Genomic DNA, 18,519 nt, shown 5'->3' on the forward strand with positions numbered 1-18,519 from the left:
TCTTCTGTGTGGGATTTGGAAGCTCTTATAACTTGCTTAGCCTCTTTCTGCCTAATCTTATAGGTCATTCTGTCTTCCTCACTCTGGTTTTTTTTATAATTACTAAATGCTAACTTTTTGTTTTTTACTATTTTGGCCACATCTGCGGAGTACCACAGTGGTTTCTTTAATTTTTTGCTTTTACTGACAAGCCTAATGCAATTTTCTGTTGCCTTCAGTAGTGCAACTTTTAAATAATCCCATTTATTTTGGACTCCATATAAATTGCTCCAGTCTGATAATGACTCCTTTACACATATTCTAATTTTAGAAAAGTCTGTTTTTCTAAAGTCTAAAACTCTTGTTTTTGTGTGGTGTGACTCAGTCACTGTTCTTATATTAAACCACACTGACTGATGATCACTGGATCCTAAACTTTCACCTACAGTAATATCTGATACCAAATCTCCATTTGTTAACACTAAATCTAGTATGGCCTCTTTACGAGTTGGCTCCTCAACGACTTGTTTTAGAGACAATCCCAGTAGGGAGTTTAGAATATGTGTGCTCCTGGCACAAGTAGCTATTTTTGTTTTCCAATTCACATCAGGAAGATTAAAGTCACCCATGATGATAACTTCCCCCTTCATTGTCATTTTAGCTATTTCTTCAACTAGTAGATTATCTAACTCTTCAATTTGTCCTGGGGGCCTATAAATCACACCTACACGAGTTACTGTGTGATTACCAAATTCTAACGTAACCCAAACGGACTCTATGTCCGCCTCACTAACCTTTATTAGGCTAGATTTTATGCTATCCTTTACATACAGGGCCACCCCTCCCCCTTTCTTGCCTTCCCTGTCTTTTCTATATAAAGAGTACCCTGGTATTGCTATGTCCCAGTCATTTTTCTCATTATACCATGTCTCGGTAACAGCGACTAAATCTACACTATCAGTTGCCATTATTGCCACAAGTTCATGTATCTTATTCCCTAAACTGCGAGCATTTGTAGACATGACTCTAAGCTTATCATTTTTTAACACACTTGCTACAGGCACCTTCTGTCCTTGTTTTGGGGGACAATTGGATTGATGTTTTATCACCCTTTTGCCCCCCCCTCCTAGTTTAAAAACATCCTAGCAAAACCTCTGAACTGCTCACTGAGAACATTTGTTCCCTTTTGAGAAAGATGCAAACCATCTTTTTTGTACAGTTTATTTCCATTCCAAACAGAGCTACCATGAGCAATAAAGCCAAATCCTTGCTCCCGACACCATTCACCAAGCCACAAGTTAAAGTCCCTAATACGCATCCGCCTGTCGTTCTGAGTGTTATGCACAGGCAGAACTTCAGAGAATGACAGTGTGGAAGCAACCTGCCGTATATCATTGGCAAAAACACTAAAAACTTCCTTAACCTCTGAAACCTCATTGCAAGCCAAGTCATTTGTCCCTAAATGGACAAGTACATCCAATTCCCCTTCCTGCTTTGCTTGCTTAACAATATTACAGATACGTCTCCTGTCTCTGTGAGCAGTAGCTCCGGGAAGACACCTCACAAGACCACCATTGTCCATCTCCACACCTCTTATGATGGAATCCCCCAACAACAACTGCTTTCTATTAGGCCTCACCATAGTCTTCAAGCCTCTCTGCACAACACCACTAGCCTCAGTGCCTCTCTGCACAACACCACTAGCCTCAGTGCCTCTCTGCACAACACCACTAGCCTCAGTGCCTCTCTGCACAACACCACTAGCCTCAGTGCCTCTGTGCACAACACCACTAGCCTCAGTGCCTCTCTGCACAACACCACTAGCCTCAGTTCCTCTCTGCACAACACCACTAGCCTCAGTGCCTCTCTGCACAACACCACTAGCCTCAGTGCCTCTCTGCACAACACCACTAGCCTCAGTGCCTCTCTGCACAACACCACTAGCCTCAGTGCCTCTCTGCACAACACCACTAGCCTCAGTGCCTCTCTGCACAACACCACTAGCCTCAGTGCCTCTCTGCACAACACCACTAGCCTCAGTGCCTCTCTGCACAACACCACTAGCCTCAGTGCCTCTCTGCACAACACCACTAGCCTCAGTGCCTCTCTGCACAACAACACTAGCCTCAGTGCCTCTCTGCACAACACCACTAGCCTCAGTGCCTCTCTGCACAACACCACTAGCCTCAGTGCCTCTCTGCACAACACCACTAGCCTCAGTGCCTCTCTGCACAACACCACTAGCCTCAGTGCCTCTCTGCACAACACCACTAGCCTCAGTGCCTCTCTGCACAACACCACTAGCCTCAGTGCCTATCTCCAGGACACCACTACACTCTGAAAGTGCAGAAAATGAATTAAGTAAGTAATGACCACATGACATCATCAAGTACATGTGTGTGCTAGCTCTGGGTGTAACTTCGATCATAAAATAAATGCATGAAACTACTTAAACAAAATCAACAGAAGCCATGCTTGTTATGAATGAAGTTACTTACAGCACTTATCAATTATACACATTATTACATTGTGTTCCCTAAAGTTATTTTCTTTAATGGAATTAGACAGTGATTTTCAGGCAGTTGTGTAGATAGCACCTTCCATTTATACACTACCATTTTGTGATTCCTTATTTGTTGCAACACTAAATGTGTTCTATTCCGTTGAATTCTTAATTTGTGTGTATGTTAAAAATAAACAATTACAACTTTTGCCCGTTCTCAGTTTTCGTTATAATAAAAACAAACCGAGGATTTTCTTGCAGCGTATAATCTGAATTATGATATATACTTTACAAAACCTTTTTTTTTTTGACAAGCTTTATTTATTGGATTATTCAAAAGAAGAAGTAACAATTGTCAGTCAGGTAAAGTACAGTAAGTCTGGTTAAACAACTGTGTTCTTACAAGGTTCTGTGCCAGCAACAATACAGTCCCATTAATAGGTTCTCTTAGTTGAACCCCCCCCAACAGTTTAGGCTAGGATCTGTGGTTGTAGAGTGCTCTTATGTATCTAGACCTGAGTCCCGGGCGTTTGCAGAGATCGCCGCTCTAGCTATCTTTGGTTGGTAAGCTTTCACAGGTACACTCTCCTAGCATCTTCTGTAGCCTTAGAGGGTTGTCACTTTGGTTAACATTGCTATTTGGAGTGCCATGTATATGGTGGCCACTAGATGTCTAATTCGTGGTTCCCCGGTTTGAGTTTGTCACCCTAAGGAGTATCTTCCCTACTTCAGCTTGCGATTCGAAGTGGTGGATTGGTCGTATGGGAGGTTGCCTGTGTCTCTCAGATTCGGGGGTACCCCTATTTTCCTTTGTGTCTGTCTACCTACTGCATGTGTGTTAGTCGGGTTTTTTCGCATTTGCTTTGGGTTTCTTCTATTTTCCGGGAGTCGTGTGTTCTCGTTTCTTGAACCTTTCTATGTGCTACCAACTGACTTAAGTTGTCCGTCCTGGCTAGCTCCAGGTCCTGGTGGTGTGGGGAGTCTGTCCGAGTGGATGCTGTGGCTTTCTATTGTCGGTTCTGGTCATGGGGGAAACTGTCCGTTGTCTGTGTGTGAGTAGCAGGTAGGGCTTGTCTGTTCATATGGGGAGTAGGGTATGTGTTATGGTGCTCTGCTTGTTTCAGCTAAGTTGACTCGGGGGTTGCAATCCTGTCAGCTACGTATGTAACCCATGGATACCAGGTCAATGCACACTGCTCCGGTCTCCCGTGTAGGTCGGCCGTCAGGGTTTCCATTGAGTGTATGTCCTCTACTGTCGCCACCCACTGCCCCAGGGTGGGTGCACTTGGCTGTTTCCACATCTTTGGGATGAGGGATTTGGCAGCATTGAGCAGCGGTAGCGTCAGGGATTTCTTGTATACTTTCAGTGGGCTACGGGTGTGGTGCATAAGCATTGTTAAGGGTGTCAGGGGGGCCTCGGAGCCTGTGATTTTGTTGATCTCACCTCTAATCTGTTCCCAGGATGGGGCGATTATAGGGCATGTCCACCACATGTGGATGTAAGTGCCGGGTTGTGTGCCGCATTGCCAGCATACGTCTGACGTAGTAACGTGCATGCGGTGTAGTATGTCGGGCGTTCTATACCAGCGTGTTAGTACTTTATAGTTTAATGCTTGAAATTTCGAGCTGATAGAGCATTTATGAGTGAGGGTGTAGATCTTGTCCCATTCTTGTGCTGTGAGTGTCTCTCCCGTGTCCCTCTCCCAGTGGTCCTTAAACCTAAGCTCCACGTCCCTGTTGGTCTGAGTCATGAGTAGTGTTTACAGAGTTGAGATTCCCCTGGTGATGTGCGTGCCCTGTGTAAGTGCCCCCTACCCAACAGGGTTGAGTAGTATGATTTTATTTGGCGGTATCGGAACTGTTCAAGGAGTGTTGGAGTCCTGTCGGGGCATAGTTCTCAGAGTGTTTTGAGGCCGTTGGAACTGAACCCCTGGTGTATGTACATCCAGCCCGTCGGTTGGAATCCGGCTAAGTCGGTGTGGGTTAGTGTATCTGCCAAGTCCGGGTTAGGTATGATGGGGGTCAGGGGACTGGGTGAAGTGGTAAGTTGCAGACGGTAGCGGGTCGCCGTCCAGACTCGTAGGGTGGCATCTATCAGGGGTTTTTTGGTTTGTAGATCCGCGTATGTGGCTGTATGTAGCCACAGTTTGGGGGGTATGTGCCCTCCCGTCTGTTCTAATTCCAGTGTTACCCATTGTTTTGTGGGGTGTTGTGCATGCCAGTCCGTGAGCCTGTGTAAATGTGCGGCCCGGTAGTATGTCACGATTGAGGGCAGGCCCGCTCCCCCTATCAGTTTCGGCAGTTCCAGTGTAGTTCTGTTTGTGCGTGTTGGGCACGAATTCCAGATAAATCTGCGGATGGCGGCCGTCAAGGAGCTGAAGAACGCTCTGGGGACCACGATCGGCACTGTCTGGAATAGGTAGAACAGTCTGGGTAGTAGGTTCATTTTGACTGCGTTAATGCGTCCAAACCAGGATATATATTGAGGGGCCCATTTTTTCATTTCTGCCTGGATCGTTTGTAGTAGCGGGTGATAGTTTTGGTAGTACAGTTGGGACATGTCTTTGGGTAACCATATGCCCAAGTATTTTAATTTTGTGGGACACCACTTGAAGCGGTATTGGGTGTATAGGAGAGGTGAGGGGTCGTGCGGGCCTGGTAGGTGGAGAGCCTCCGACTTATCCGTGTTGAGCTTGAGGTTAGAGATCAAGCCAAATTTTCGGAATGCAGCCAGGAGGTTGGGAAGTGATATCTGCGGTAGGGTGAGAAAAAACAACATGACATCCGTGTATGCGGCTACCCTATATTCTCGTCGACCAACGGTGAATCCCGTGATTCCCCCGTCCCGTCGGACCGCCCCCAGGAAGGGTTCCAGGGAGAGGGCAAACAGGAGGGGGGACAGCGGGCATCCCTGGCGGGTTCTGTTTCGAATAGGGAAGGAGGCGGACAGTGCCCCGTTTACTCGTATCCGTGCTGTCGTGCTCGTGTACAGGGATAGGACCCATGAACGCGTGCGTGGGCCGAATTCCATGTGTGTAAGTGTGTTTTCCAAGTATACCCAGTCCACTCGGTCGAAAGCCTTCTCGGTGTCCGTCGAGAGCAGGAGGAGCTCACGGTGCGACCGGGCCACTTGCAGGATATTTAGGGCTTTGATGGTGTTCTCTCTTCCCTCTCTTTCAGGGACGAACCCGACCTGGTCTGAGTGGACCAGATGTGGTAGGTGTTTCACGATTCTCAGTGCTAGTGTATTGCGAATAGCTTGAGGTCTGCGTTGAGCAGGGATATGGGGCGATAGCTAGCGCAGTTCGTTGGGTCCTTGCCTTCCTTGGGTATTACCGTGACTATGGCCACCAGTGTGTTGGTGGGAAACCGTTCCCCATCTTGCAGTGTGCCAAGACCTCGTAAGGTTTGGTAGTAAGATGTCGCGGAATGTACGCAAGTATGCCAGTGGGCGGCAGTCAGGGCCAGGCGCTCTGTGGGTTTTGACGATTTTTAATGCCGCTGCTAATTCTTCCACCGTGAGAGGTTGTTCCAGTTCCTCCTTCGTTTCAGGGGTTAGTTGTCTTCCTACGTTTTGGTCTAGGTACTCCGATATTAGGTTACGGCGTTGGGTTTGTGCGGCGTCCGTTGTGGGAATGTTATACAGGTCAGTGTAGTATTCCACGAAGGCACGTTGAATACCGTTGGGTAAACGTGTTTCGATTTTGTCTCTTGGTTTAATTTTGTGTATGTGGTTCGCTCTTCGTCTGTCTTGGAGTTGGCGGGCTAAAAGCCTGCCACTTTTATTTGAGTATTCGAAGAAGTGCCAAGCTAACTTTCTAAGGGTGCGTAAGAGACCTTTGGCTAGAATGTCCGGCCTCTGCAGCCTAAGCTCCGTCAGTTGGAGGATCTCATCCTCTTCCTGATTTTGTTTGTGTGCCTGCTCCAGTGTGGCGATTTGTGCATTTAGGGTGGTCAGTTGTTGTGAGCGTTCTTTTTTACGCTGTGAGCATATTTTGATATAATGACCCCTGATGATGCTTTTATGTGCCTCCCAGACAGTTAGGGGTGGGGTATCTGGAGTGTTGTTAGAGTCAAAGTATTGTGTCAGAGCTTGCCTGGCTTGTTCCTTGTCCTCTAGGTTGAGTAATAGGTTCTCGTTTAGCTTCCACTGCCGCTCTGCGGGTTTATGTAGGGGGGATTGGATTTGAACTGTAATTGGGGCGTGATCTGAGTCTGCGATTAACCCTATGTTTGCCCGTTGGAGTAGTGATAGGGCCTCTTGTGCCATTAGGATGTAATCAATTCGGCTGCAGCGCTGATGCACAGCCGAATAGTGAGTATAAGCTCTGACCTCGGGATTTACCACCCTCCAGCAATCAGCCAAGCCACTCCGGGCCAGAGCCCTCCCTGCGGAGCGTATGTAGTGACCTGGTATCGAGCTTTCTCCCTTGGATGTATCTAATCTAGAGTCTAGGGGAGTGTTTAGGTCACCAGCCACAATCAGAAGGCCGTCCCTAAATTTGTTTAGTAAGGCTAGTGTCTTAGTTAGGAAGACGTGTTGGTTTCGGTTAGGAGAGTACAAACAGGCGAACGTGTAGGTGTTCTGTGCAATAATACCTTTGACAAATAGGTATCTACCCCCGGGGACTGACTTCTGCTCCATGCAGACAAATGGGACTTTAGTGGAGAGTAGGATTGCTACTCCGGCCTTCTTCCCATCTGGGTGGTTAGCATAAAATCCCGTGGGGTAACGCCCATTTCTCACGGTAGGCGCCTCTGCACCCTAAAAGTGAGTTCCTGTAAAAAGCCACGAGGCCACTCTGCCCACAGTGTGCGGAGTAGTTGGGACCTCTTCTTGGGGATGTTTAGGCCTCTCACATTGTTGGACCACATGGTCAGTGGTGTCGGCTTATAGTTAGAGCCCATCGCTATCTGCGTTCTGTGAGGGGTGTGGGTATATATGTGTGCTTCAGTGGTTGGGGTGTGTAGGGGTTAGGTCTGTCCGGTGTCAGGGGAGGGGGGGGGGGAAGTCTGTCAGAGAATAAGGCAACTGTGACTCACCTCGGTTTTTGTCGCCCCCTGGTGTCTGGTACCCTAGGGGCGAGTCACCGCGGTGGCCTCCGAGTGTATATACAACGTGAGTCCATTATTAGGGTATGTGGTCTTTCTGGTCTAGGTCGTTCAGTAATATCGTGACAAGCCATTCCCTTGACACCCAGCTCACCTATCAGAGTTTTGTAGATCTGTCCAATAATGTATCCACCCTGGAAACCCCACCCACCCTTGTCGTCCCACCTTTTCGTGGCCTACGTGTGAACTGTCTGGCTCCGGCACTTAGCTTCCCGCTTGTTTGTAACTGTTTCTATACATGCATTACAGTACCTAGGAAACACTTTTCAAACATTATAAACCATGTAACAATCGTAAAACAGTCATAGAACAAGGCCCCCCTCTCACACCCACCAAGGAGCCTTCCTATACCCTCTTAGATGGCACCTATTCATGCCTAAAACATTTTTGGCTGTCAAGGAGGTGCTTGGATCCGTGCTATCGGTTGGTCCCGCCAGGCATGTGCATGGGGTATTGGCCCCCTCTGTGGAGAGTACAACCCTGGTATTGTGAAAGTCCCCAGACCCCTCCTTCACAACCCACCCACCCAAAGGTGGCTAGTGTTCCCGGGGCTATGTCAGCTGGGCGAATCCTAGCGTGGCATCTCCATGCAAAATCTGTCCCATGCGGGCCCCCCACCCCAAGGGTGTGAGGCTCAGGCGGGACCACCCCCTGTTAGTGTGGTTTGGATCCCCGTGCTACAGGCCCAGGCCAGGGAGTCAAGTACACACCCAGAGGTGCTGTGTATCGACCAGATCCGTGGGGGTCATGCCATCGCGTGGAGTCCGACTCCCAGGTGTGCTTCCGATGGTTGGTGGGAAGTCCGTCCGAGATGTCGTGTGGCACCTTTCAGTATTGGCTGGGGGGTTCGTTTGTGTGGTGGCAGGTCTGCGGTTGGGGTAGCTGAGTTGTGAGAAAGGGGGCCAGTTCCATAGGACCCCCCACCCGTGAGGCCCGTGCCCGGCCTTTCGCTGGTGGCTCGTGGATGCTGTGGTTGCCGCTCCAGGACCTAGTTGGAGACCGTCACTGCGGGTAGACTTGTGGCTCGTAAGAAGCATGGTACATCTGCAGGCCAACGGACAATATGCCAGGTGGGAGCCCAACTTTGCCTGCAGGCTGAAGGGGAAGCCCCATTTGTATGGAATCCTCCGCTCCCTGAGAATGGTGGTTACCGGGCGCAACGCCCTTCTGGCCTCCAGCGTGAGAACGGAGAGATCTTGATAAATCAAGACCTGGCCGTCTCTGAAGGTGATGTTCTGTAGATTTCTTGCTGCTCTCATTATGGCGTAAGAGAGCAAACAGCAAATCACATCTCTCGGTGGCCCCTCTGGGGACGAGGGACGCAGCGCCCTATGGACTCGCTCAATGCCGTAGTCTTCTGGGGCTCTGTCTCCTAGGATATGGGTAAACAGGTCTGTTAGGAGCTCTGGCCGTGTTTCCTCCGCGTTTTCTGGGAGGCCCCTTATGCGGATATTTGGGAGAGTGGGTGAGCCCTGCGTCTGGCTGTCACTGCTGCTAGCTCCAGGGGAGGCCGGCACCATTTTGGCTGCGGCCGGCGCATCTCGCGGCGTGCAGACATAGCCGTCCACGGGGCCCGAGGTGCGACCCGGCTTGCGACGGGCCTGGCGTGTGGGGTCTCCTGGTTTTACCCATCCCGGGCTGATCTGTGCTCGTTGATGGGTGCAAGTGTGAGCTGGGGCCGTGGAGCAGGCACGAAATGCGTCCTACTCCATTCCCGTTCAGGCCACGCCCCCCCTACTTTACAAAACTTTTAATGTTGTATATGCAAAACATGAAAGAACCAATTATTCCCGAAGACAAAGTGTAATACAAAGTGACAGTTGTAAACTGTGCGCACAGTATCGACACAGGTACGGGAATTGTTTATTAGGTAACAATTTTATCGTTTAAACATCTTTGAAAAGATATGTACTATATGCACACAATTGTATCTGCATGGAAGACTTACAAAGTCTGATTTGTTTTTTAGATTTTTTTTTTTTAAATATGAAATCACTGACAACAAAATACAAATGGCGTTCGTTTTTATTAATTCCAACCAGTGTTAAATATAATTTGCATGTCATCATTTTCTCACAGTTCTCACAATATTTTTTTCCCCAGGGACAGAAAATACACTTAAGAAAAAAAAAACAAAAAAAACACCAAAAAACAAAAACACAGTTGATACAGCAATAGAAAGAAAGAGAAAAAAAACAAAACAAAAAAAAAATACCTAACAGACAAAAAAATAATTAAAAACAAATGCACTAGTGTCCGTCATCTGGTATACTCATATGCTCTTGCTTTAGTTTGTCTGCGTAGAAACTGAAACTCTCCTAAAAAACAAAAGAAAGAGAAAACATAAATGCTTACAAAATAGTTCAAGTTTGCTTTTAATACAATCATGCAAACTGAAAAATTATTGACTTAAATTAATATTCACAATATCCAACACGCACAGAAAAGATGGCTTACAGTGAAGACAAATTTAGATACCCAGAGCGGCTACACATGCAACCACTCTGCCTACAAATAGGACCGCATGATCCCAAGTTTCCACATGAGCTCTAGGAACTCTGGGAAGCCAACAGTATCATTTGACGAAGGCATTAGCATGAGCCACTGTTTAGTCCACTCCTGAAGTCCATTCTCCATGTGGAAGAACTTTTTATCTCTAAATCTATAGATTTGCATTATATACCTACTTGAATGTTAACTTGTCATCCACATAATTTGTGGTCACATTAACGATGCACTCATCATAAAACAGACAATGGCAAAGCTATTACATCCACAAAAATTATAATAATAAAATAAAAATCTGCAGTGGCAAAGAAGAGTCCAAAATCTGTCTCAGGTGATCGCTATAGCACCTACCCTACATTTGGTTTTAAGGCTTTTGCATTTACACAACAGCTATACAGCACATACAAAAAAAATGAAAACACGGTCCAGTATATTCAGAGCAATATGCAAACGGCATACTGGGGTATGTTCTATTTTGACAAATATATACGTAGCACCAATATTTTCGTTTTTCAATGCAAGAGGACAACATCTTCGGAACGGATTGTGATTTTGTTTATCTGCATTAAGGAAGTACATTGTATTGATGTAGTGCCCTTTACATGGTAAAGTGATGTTATTCTTCCATTTCCAAGGTACAATCATCTGGCATTTCAAGCGTGCACACAAGATTTGTTTTCTATTTATTTCAACTTGAGGAAAGAAAAAAAGAAAGCCCAACAAATCTTGGATTTAAGTCAATGTATTCAAGGATTCAGAGAAAACAAACTATCCGAAAAAGGTTGCAGAAAATAATGGTACGCATTATCTTAATTTCTTTAAAAAGCCTAACAGAGATGAGGGAATGTAGATTAACAGTGACATTCAAAAGCACTTAAAAACTTGCAAGGAGAATGCAGCTCTGCGGCAAATATAAAAAGTTAAAAGCGTCATGCTGTACATATGATGATATTTTTGTTCTGCCTTTAAAACTGCTTGCTCCGGAATTAAAGAAAAAAACCAAAAACAAAAAGTAATTACTGGTCAATAAAAATAAGTGATTGAAATCTAGTTTTACGTTTAGAAACACCAAGAAAGCGCCTACAAAAGGATATGGGGGTGTGAAATGGTACCTTCAATATGACCCTGTAGATGCACGTGAGATAACATCTCATGCTTTTAACACAATAATCCACAGAAGGTTATCTTCTCCCACAAGTATAACAAAATTAATCCTGCAGCTTCAAACTGCAAGCACTTCATATGCACAGATCCCTCAGAGAATTCTCTGCTGAGATCTAATCCCTACGTAATTAAGCAGACAACTTTTCAGTGCTGTTTACTGTTAATGCAAGGAATATTCATACAAAAACTGTAGAGGTATGTGATTGTAATTAAAAAAACACTCACAGGGGGCTCCGTAAAAGGGACATGTTTTCCGGCATCCTTCAGTAGGACTGCCAAGCGTTTTAACAGAAGCTCATCGGGATTCAGGTTTTCAGCTTTCATTTTCTCGTACAAAGCCATTGCGGCGTCCACATTTTTGTCTTTCGCTGGTAGGCGTAAAAAAAAAGAAAAGGAAGAAGAAAAACTGTTATGGGAAGTGCTAGAATTAGCTTTACAGTATAATCAGTTTAACACAGCGCTGCATATTTGCATATTTTAACAGAACAAATTAATACCTACACGTTTTAATGAGAAAGAAAAAAAAAGCTTTTTTTTTTTTCACTCCAAGGTTTGTGAAAATAATATAAATTGGAAAATGTTCGTATAATTTGAAGGCACGTTTTTAAAAAGGTATTTTGTTTTTCTTCTCGCATCGAACTTTAGTTCATCTTTCTAATACATCCTATTGTTTACCAGCTCATTTTAGCTTTAGAAATAAACGCATGCTATGATGAATGACAATTAATAAAAATAAAACAACTTTTAGGGTATGCACAAGTGAGCACCACTTTAAGTAATGCTAATCGTATAAGGGTACATCTACTTTGAGTTACCTCCAACCCTTTAAATTGATGTCTACATACCAGGGGTCAAAATGTTTAGTTCCATGTTATTAGCCAGTCTTATTAGTTACTTGTCACTACAAAACCTCTCCTACATGATCTCTCAGAATGGACACGGAAGCAGCATGCACAGCAACCCTCATGTAAAATTACCGTTGATTTAAAACGAAGGGCAGATGCCCCCTTCGGAGGTCTGCTTTGTATATTTTGCAAAGATCCCCAATGGCAATAACCCTGTTCCAGTGTGCAGTGGCCCGGGAGTGCACCTGAAGTTGTCACATATGGGCTCCATCATCTTCCTGGACCTGCACTAGAGCTGTACTTTTGCGCATGTGCAAGAGTACAACATGGATGTCTATGAAGGATCCTATGAGACTGATACTAATGACTGTGGGAACTGACAAAGCTCACAGCAAAGGTTCTGTCTTCATCTTAATGCTTTACCCATAGCACAAAGTAGTGATTTTTCGAGCTAGTTTTGGGGCAATACTTTTAAGTTATATTCTAGTTGCAATACAGAAGTGTTGCAAGGTAGATAAAAAATTCACTGAAAAGGTAATGGGTTGATTCAAGAAATGACTAAAGTCTACAGGCCACTATTTCCAAAACTGGTATATGCTACTGAAAGAATATAAAGCAAAGCATTGGTAATTTTCCAAAAAGACATTACTCTCTGCCAAAAGTTCAGACATTGCTGTCCAAGAGAAAATCTTCTCAAAGGCTGTAGACCTAGACTATTTGGCGGCTGTTCTGGACAAGTGTAAACATAGATTAACAAATAGAAAGGTTAGAAAGTATGAGTTTTTAAAAATAAAAAAAAACTGGCCGCACTGGAGCACACACAAGTTTGCTACAACAGCAGGACGCCTGTTCAATATTATTATACTCAATATCTGGAGGCTGGCTGGGCTCAATTTAGTATTAACGTTTTCAGAGTACAGAATGAATTCGGAGCACTTTAATTCAAGTATTAGTCCCCCATTTGTTTGGTGTTGGACGTGTGCATAAAATATACATTTGTACTGTAATATTAATCAACCTTCACTTTCTCTGAGCACATTTGCAAAGGCTAATGGTTAATAATTTACGTGCTTACTTTGGCCTCTTCTGGCAGAAAATCAAAAGACTAAAATACATATATATGTATATAAAAAAACATACCAGTCTATGCAGGGGAAACAAAAACAAAAAAGAGAGACTAAAAAACTATTTGTTTTTCTCCCTCACTGTCATCATATAGAAAGTACACTCGGCCCACTATAAATGACAACACAAACTTTGACTCAGATAGTTCATCAAAGGTTCATGGAAAAGTGAATTGGGTTGTTTACCATAGCATTTCATTAGGTAGGAGTACGCAATTTCCTTCCCAGTAAAATCAGGAATCAGTTCAAGTAGATCTGTGACTGCGTTTGCCTATAGCAGAGGAGAAAGGTTTTAGAAGAAAAAACAAAACAAAACATGCAACTAGGAACCACTATGTGTACACCAACACATCAGTTGCCACAGTCCTACTTTGTTCCAAACTTGGATTTGGACTTGGTCATACGGGCCAAGAGAAGTTAAAAAGGAAGTAATTAAGGGACACAATGGGGTGGTCAGTAGTCCCAGTTACATATCGCTCTCTCTAACAAGGCAACAAAACATTGCAATGAATATTAAAAACTGTGGGATCCAGTGGTAAAAAAGTCTGACGTATGTTTGAAATGTTACTCATCATGAAATGTTCTTCATACAAAGTCTCTATAAATCCCTGCTGTAAGATTCTTTCATAAAATGCATAAGACTGCAATTGCACACTTGTGATAAAGGCTGGCCATAATTACTGACGAGTTTAGCCATTGTTTATAAGCTCTGCACAATCTGCTTGCATTACTATGAAAATAAGAAATTCTTACAATTCAATACGTTTTCGTGGATGTAACTTTAACCTCCCGTAGCGTTTTCAGGAGAGTGAGCGTAATGTTTTTGTAAAAGTGTTGCCAAACATTCTGTTGTTCATACCTGGATAACAGCCAGGAAAACAATATCTGGGAATTATTAAGCCTGCCTGCTAAATATTCTCTTCAGTAGATAAATGTTGAGTCTACGGTAAGGTGAAGAAAATAGGTTTATGGTAAAATGAATTTATTTAGATTTTAGGGGTGGGGGGGACATCTAGATGGGAGCTCCCTACTAGGACATATAAATAATGCCTCTCTGCTTACTATTTCACTGCTGTACTTATTTTGTAGAAATCACGTTAATTCTTTTCTTTGGTGCTGGGTTAGCAAACAAAAGGAACAACTGACTTGTTTCATGATTTACGTTTTAAATACTTGAAAGAGACAAACAAAATGAGGTTCACAGTCAGGAAGAAAGCAGCCAGATGTGTCTTTTCATGAAGTTTAGCTAAAATGGTTCCAACTTACCTGGCCTGTTCTATGAGATGTCCTGGCGATGAAAGATACTAGAATTTGCTTTTGTTCTGCAATAGCACTGCATCTCTATTGGGAAAAGAAGAAAAAATATATATATATATATATAAAAGGAATAAAAATAAATAAATTCGAGGAGAAAGGGGTCTAGAAAGACAATTTTGAACAGCCTTAAAAACTTTTATATGCATAAAATTAAGAAAAGTGGGACAAGAGAGATTAATAGTGCACTAAAGCATCATTACCCAACATTACAGCCTAATAGTAGCTTATAGAGAACTACAGTAGCTCTACAGTAGATTATTAAAGGCAAACAACAGAGCTCAAAACTAATCGCGCCTGTCATAAATATGTCCTTGGCACAGCAAGCTTGAGGTTTGTTTAAAAGAAAGGGAAAAAAATAAACGAATGCTTTGGCAGCCCTAAGAACTGAGGTTTAGGAGAGGAAAAGAAAGGAAAAAAAAAAAAAAAAAAAGAAGAATCACTATTCGTGTCCAATTATACTGCCAAGCATTCATAAGTGAGCATGGATCATAAGGTTAATTATACATTTAATAAGGTGTCAGGGAGCTAACTGCTCGTTTCTTTATAAAAATTAAAATGTACAAAGCAAGTTCTCTTTAAAGTATAATTACCTACACTTATGCATACAAAAGGACTGATTTCAATCTGTTTTATAAAAGGCTTTCACTGTAACAGACAGTCAGTTCTTGAGAGAGAGACACAAAAGTTAAACTTGGGGGGGGAGGGAGAGAGACGTAGTTTACATGACAAATCATAAAAAAAAAGGAAAAAAACTGCCTAGCCTAAATGGCAAAACGTAATGAAATCAACGAGGGAAGGCAATATTTTAATTAATCTTGATCACAATTGTCATTCTGTAACAGAGAGAAACCTGAAAGTCAAAAGAACAATTATAAGTACATACGTACATAAAACCAATAACAATAAGACTGTGCAATAGACTGAATGAAACACCATATATAAAGTAATTTTTTTTGACGAGTTCAGTACAATAGAGTAGTAAGCAATGTAGTGGTAGACAAATTAGGACTGATTTCTATATAAATAACAAATACGACAACACGCCACCTCCGCTATCCAATCAGCCCGGAGCCTTTAAATGCAGAAATAGGATAGGCATGATGTAGGCAATGGGAGCAATGGGAGTAGGATGCTTGCAACCTCGTGGGACTGTGTTAGTAAACGTGCATATTATTACAAAGTTCTTTTTATTATCCAGCACATAATATACAGTGGAAATTTGCACCAAGTCTGCATATGCGGTAGCGTCATAGCGGGGCGTGGGGTGGAGGGATGTTAAATGCATGACACTAGCAGGAGAAGTGTTAGGCACCAGCAGAACTACTGGAGATGGGAAAAGAGACAACTAAAGTTGCAAGAAGCAGCAGCAACAAGAAAACTTTATGGAGCAGGTGGCTGCAAAGCGATAACTGGGTGGAGGAGAGAGAAGCAAAGATCCAAATTGGGAGAGGGGGAGAACACGGAGCTGAGGGGGAGAACACGTAGCTGAGGCGGAGGGAAAGAGAAAAGCAGAGTATTCACATGGGGATGATGGCAAAGACAATTCTTAGGGAAGAGATGGTGGCATAGAGTCAGTAAGGCAGGAGTTAAAATACAAATAAAGAACAGGGGAAGCAGAAATACAACCAGGCGGGACTAACTGGGGGGAGTAGAGTAGTGGGTTGTAATGAGACAACCGGGAGAGAGAAAGTAGGAGAGTAGAGTAAGGGACAGCATGGTGAGAAAGTGGTCAGGAGAAAACAGAGTAAGACGGTGATCGTAAACAAACAAACAAGCAAGCAAAATAATAATGGCAGAAGGGACATGTATCTGTGACTCTGCCTTTGCCTCTCATTCTCTCTAGTGCAGTGATGGAGAGAGTGAGAGATCAGTGTTGAGCAACACCCATTGTTCTTCTAAATCAGAAGACACATTATCCCAGTCGGGGGGCGGGGAGGGATACATTTTATATAAATGAACCATATACATATCTAATTGTGCACTATTCTATATTCTGTAACTGCCTTCACGTTCTGAGCAATGGCCATTGTTTCACAATATGCAAACAATGTTTTTCACAATTTTCCAATATTTACCAACACTAAAAAAGTAAAAATTGCATTTTTGCTTTGTTATATCTTTTGTTGTTGCCTGTCACTTTATGCTAAGCGCCCCTCTCCGAGCCGAGAGAAGGTTGCAATCACGCAAAGTTGTGTTGGTGCTTAGAGTGGCCCTTTAACCCCTTAAGGACACATGACGTGTCTGACACGTCATGATTCCCTTTTATTCCAGAAGTTTGGTCCTTAAGGGGTTAATGCAGCCCTTGTTTTTTTTTGCCAAGACAAGATGGGATTTAGACGGTATATAAACAGAGTACAGCTTAGCTATCATAGAGTTCTGGCGTCCATGACTCCCACGGCTCCGTTCTACATGTAAAAGATCCCTGCCACATATTCTCCACGGTAGCATCTTCCAGAGAAATTCTAATGTTCCTATTGCTTCTTAACATGCAAATTGATGTCATCTGTTGACAAAGGCTGTGATGACTAAACCAGCGGTTTTAGTTCTTTTTTACGGCTTACAGTTTTACCAGCTGCTAAGCATTTTAAGTGAATATAGTGCTATTTACTATTGGAAATTGGTAACAGGCCTCAATTTGACACAGGGAGTCTATACAAACCCAGCAATCTGTGGGATCACTGTGATTGTTTGACTGCCACCTGCTGGGACGAGACTCCCTGTCGGAGCATGTTTGTGTACACTGTCAGTGGCAGCTCTCGTCACCCACGGCTCATTCTGCATTGGCTTAGTGTTATATTTAGCACAAATAAAATGGCATGAATGCCGTTGGCTCGCTCCCTGAAGATTGCTAATTTTACAGGGAATTTAGGCCACCAAGAGGAGCCTGAATTTCTCATTTAATGTGCCAGTGACACAGGCGGAAACGGAAAGTAAATTTAGATTCGAATAAGCAATCAAGGAGCTCAGGCAAGGGTAATATTCAAACGAGATTCAGATATATTCCAGTGTACTACACGCCAGAAACCCTTTCAAAGCCAGGATGACTTGGAATGAGGACAAAGAGAGCATTGCAAACCTCTTGTCTGGCACTGAAAGGGTTTAAAGAAAAATACATACAGTATTTCACTAAATGGGAACAATTTAAGAGGGGGGCAGAACACAAAACACAAAATGTTTTAAATGCTGTAAAGGTTTCTACGTGTCAGCAGTAAAGCACAAAGGATGTAAACATGTAAATGACTTCTGTCAAGCTCCCAACCTTAGAATAAAATTGGTAAAATAATTTTTCAATGTAAGGTGAGGCCTATATTGCAATAGAACTACATTACAGGGGAATGCTAATTTCAGCAAATGCTAAACTGCACTTAGTGAAAATAGAACTAACCCTATAATCGTGATGTAGCTCACTTCTTTACAAACACGAGTGCAAGGTTTTAGCTCTTACTGTACTCACTGCAAACTAGATTAGCAGTCTAAAACTTTTCATTTTTTATTGTTTTATAAAATGTGCATTATGTTCTCCAAATGTTAAATTGCAGTTGTTTTTGGAAACTATACATTGCATGTAATAATTTGCCTGAAGCTGAAGGAAGCAAGGTGAATAGTCCGTGTAGGACCCACTGGAGGGGTTTGCCTTGACGTGGCAGGTGGGCTTACATCTAATGGCCATTGGAGTGAAACAAACAAAAAAAAACTAAATTTGTCTAAATATGCATAGGGATTTGGGGTAGTGTGCAGTTCATTTTTTTCTTTGGTTTTTATTGTATATGTTGAGACTGATGTGTACCATGGTCATTGCTGCCGCCCAAGAGTAGTGGGAGTCTGAGCGCAGGACTTATTTTTGTGTAATTGTAATTTAATTTAATAAATGTAGGATAAAGCAGCTATTTAATACACAGACTAGGGACACATTCAGATTTCTGCTTGCAAATAATAAGTGTGGTGAATACAGCTGTGAAAATACAAT

General features: G+C 43.3%; 1 protein-coding gene across 2 annotated transcripts in view; it reads right to left on the reverse strand.

Annotated features, from left to right (window-relative positions):
- Window positions 1–9,601: 9,601 nt before the first annotated feature.
- The window catches only part of LRPPRC (leucine rich pentatricopeptide repeat containing), a 115,864-nt gene continuing 106,946 nt past the window's right edge, over window positions 9,602–18,519 (reverse strand). For both annotated transcript variants that reach the window (XM_063443902.1, XM_063443901.1), the window contains exons 35-38: window positions 14,502–14,576; window positions 13,422–13,506; window positions 11,492–11,634; window positions 9,602–9,912 (exon numbers count right to left, since the gene is read on the reverse strand). In XM_063443902.1, the coding sequence (XP_063299972.1) occupies window positions 9,844–9,912; window positions 11,492–11,634; window positions 13,422–13,506; window positions 14,502–14,576 (372 nt within the window). In that variant the 3' untranslated portion in view covers window positions 9,602–9,843. The remainder of the gene's footprint in view (window positions 9,913–11,491; window positions 11,635–13,421; window positions 13,507–14,501; window positions 14,577–18,519) is intronic.

The sequence above is a fragment of the Pelobates fuscus genome, chromosome 2, assembly GCF_036172605.1.
Source record: "Pelobates fuscus isolate aPelFus1 chromosome 2, aPelFus1.pri, whole genome shotgun sequence".
Classification (NCBI taxonomy): Eukaryota; Metazoa; Chordata; class Amphibia; order Anura; family Pelobatidae; genus Pelobates; species Pelobates fuscus.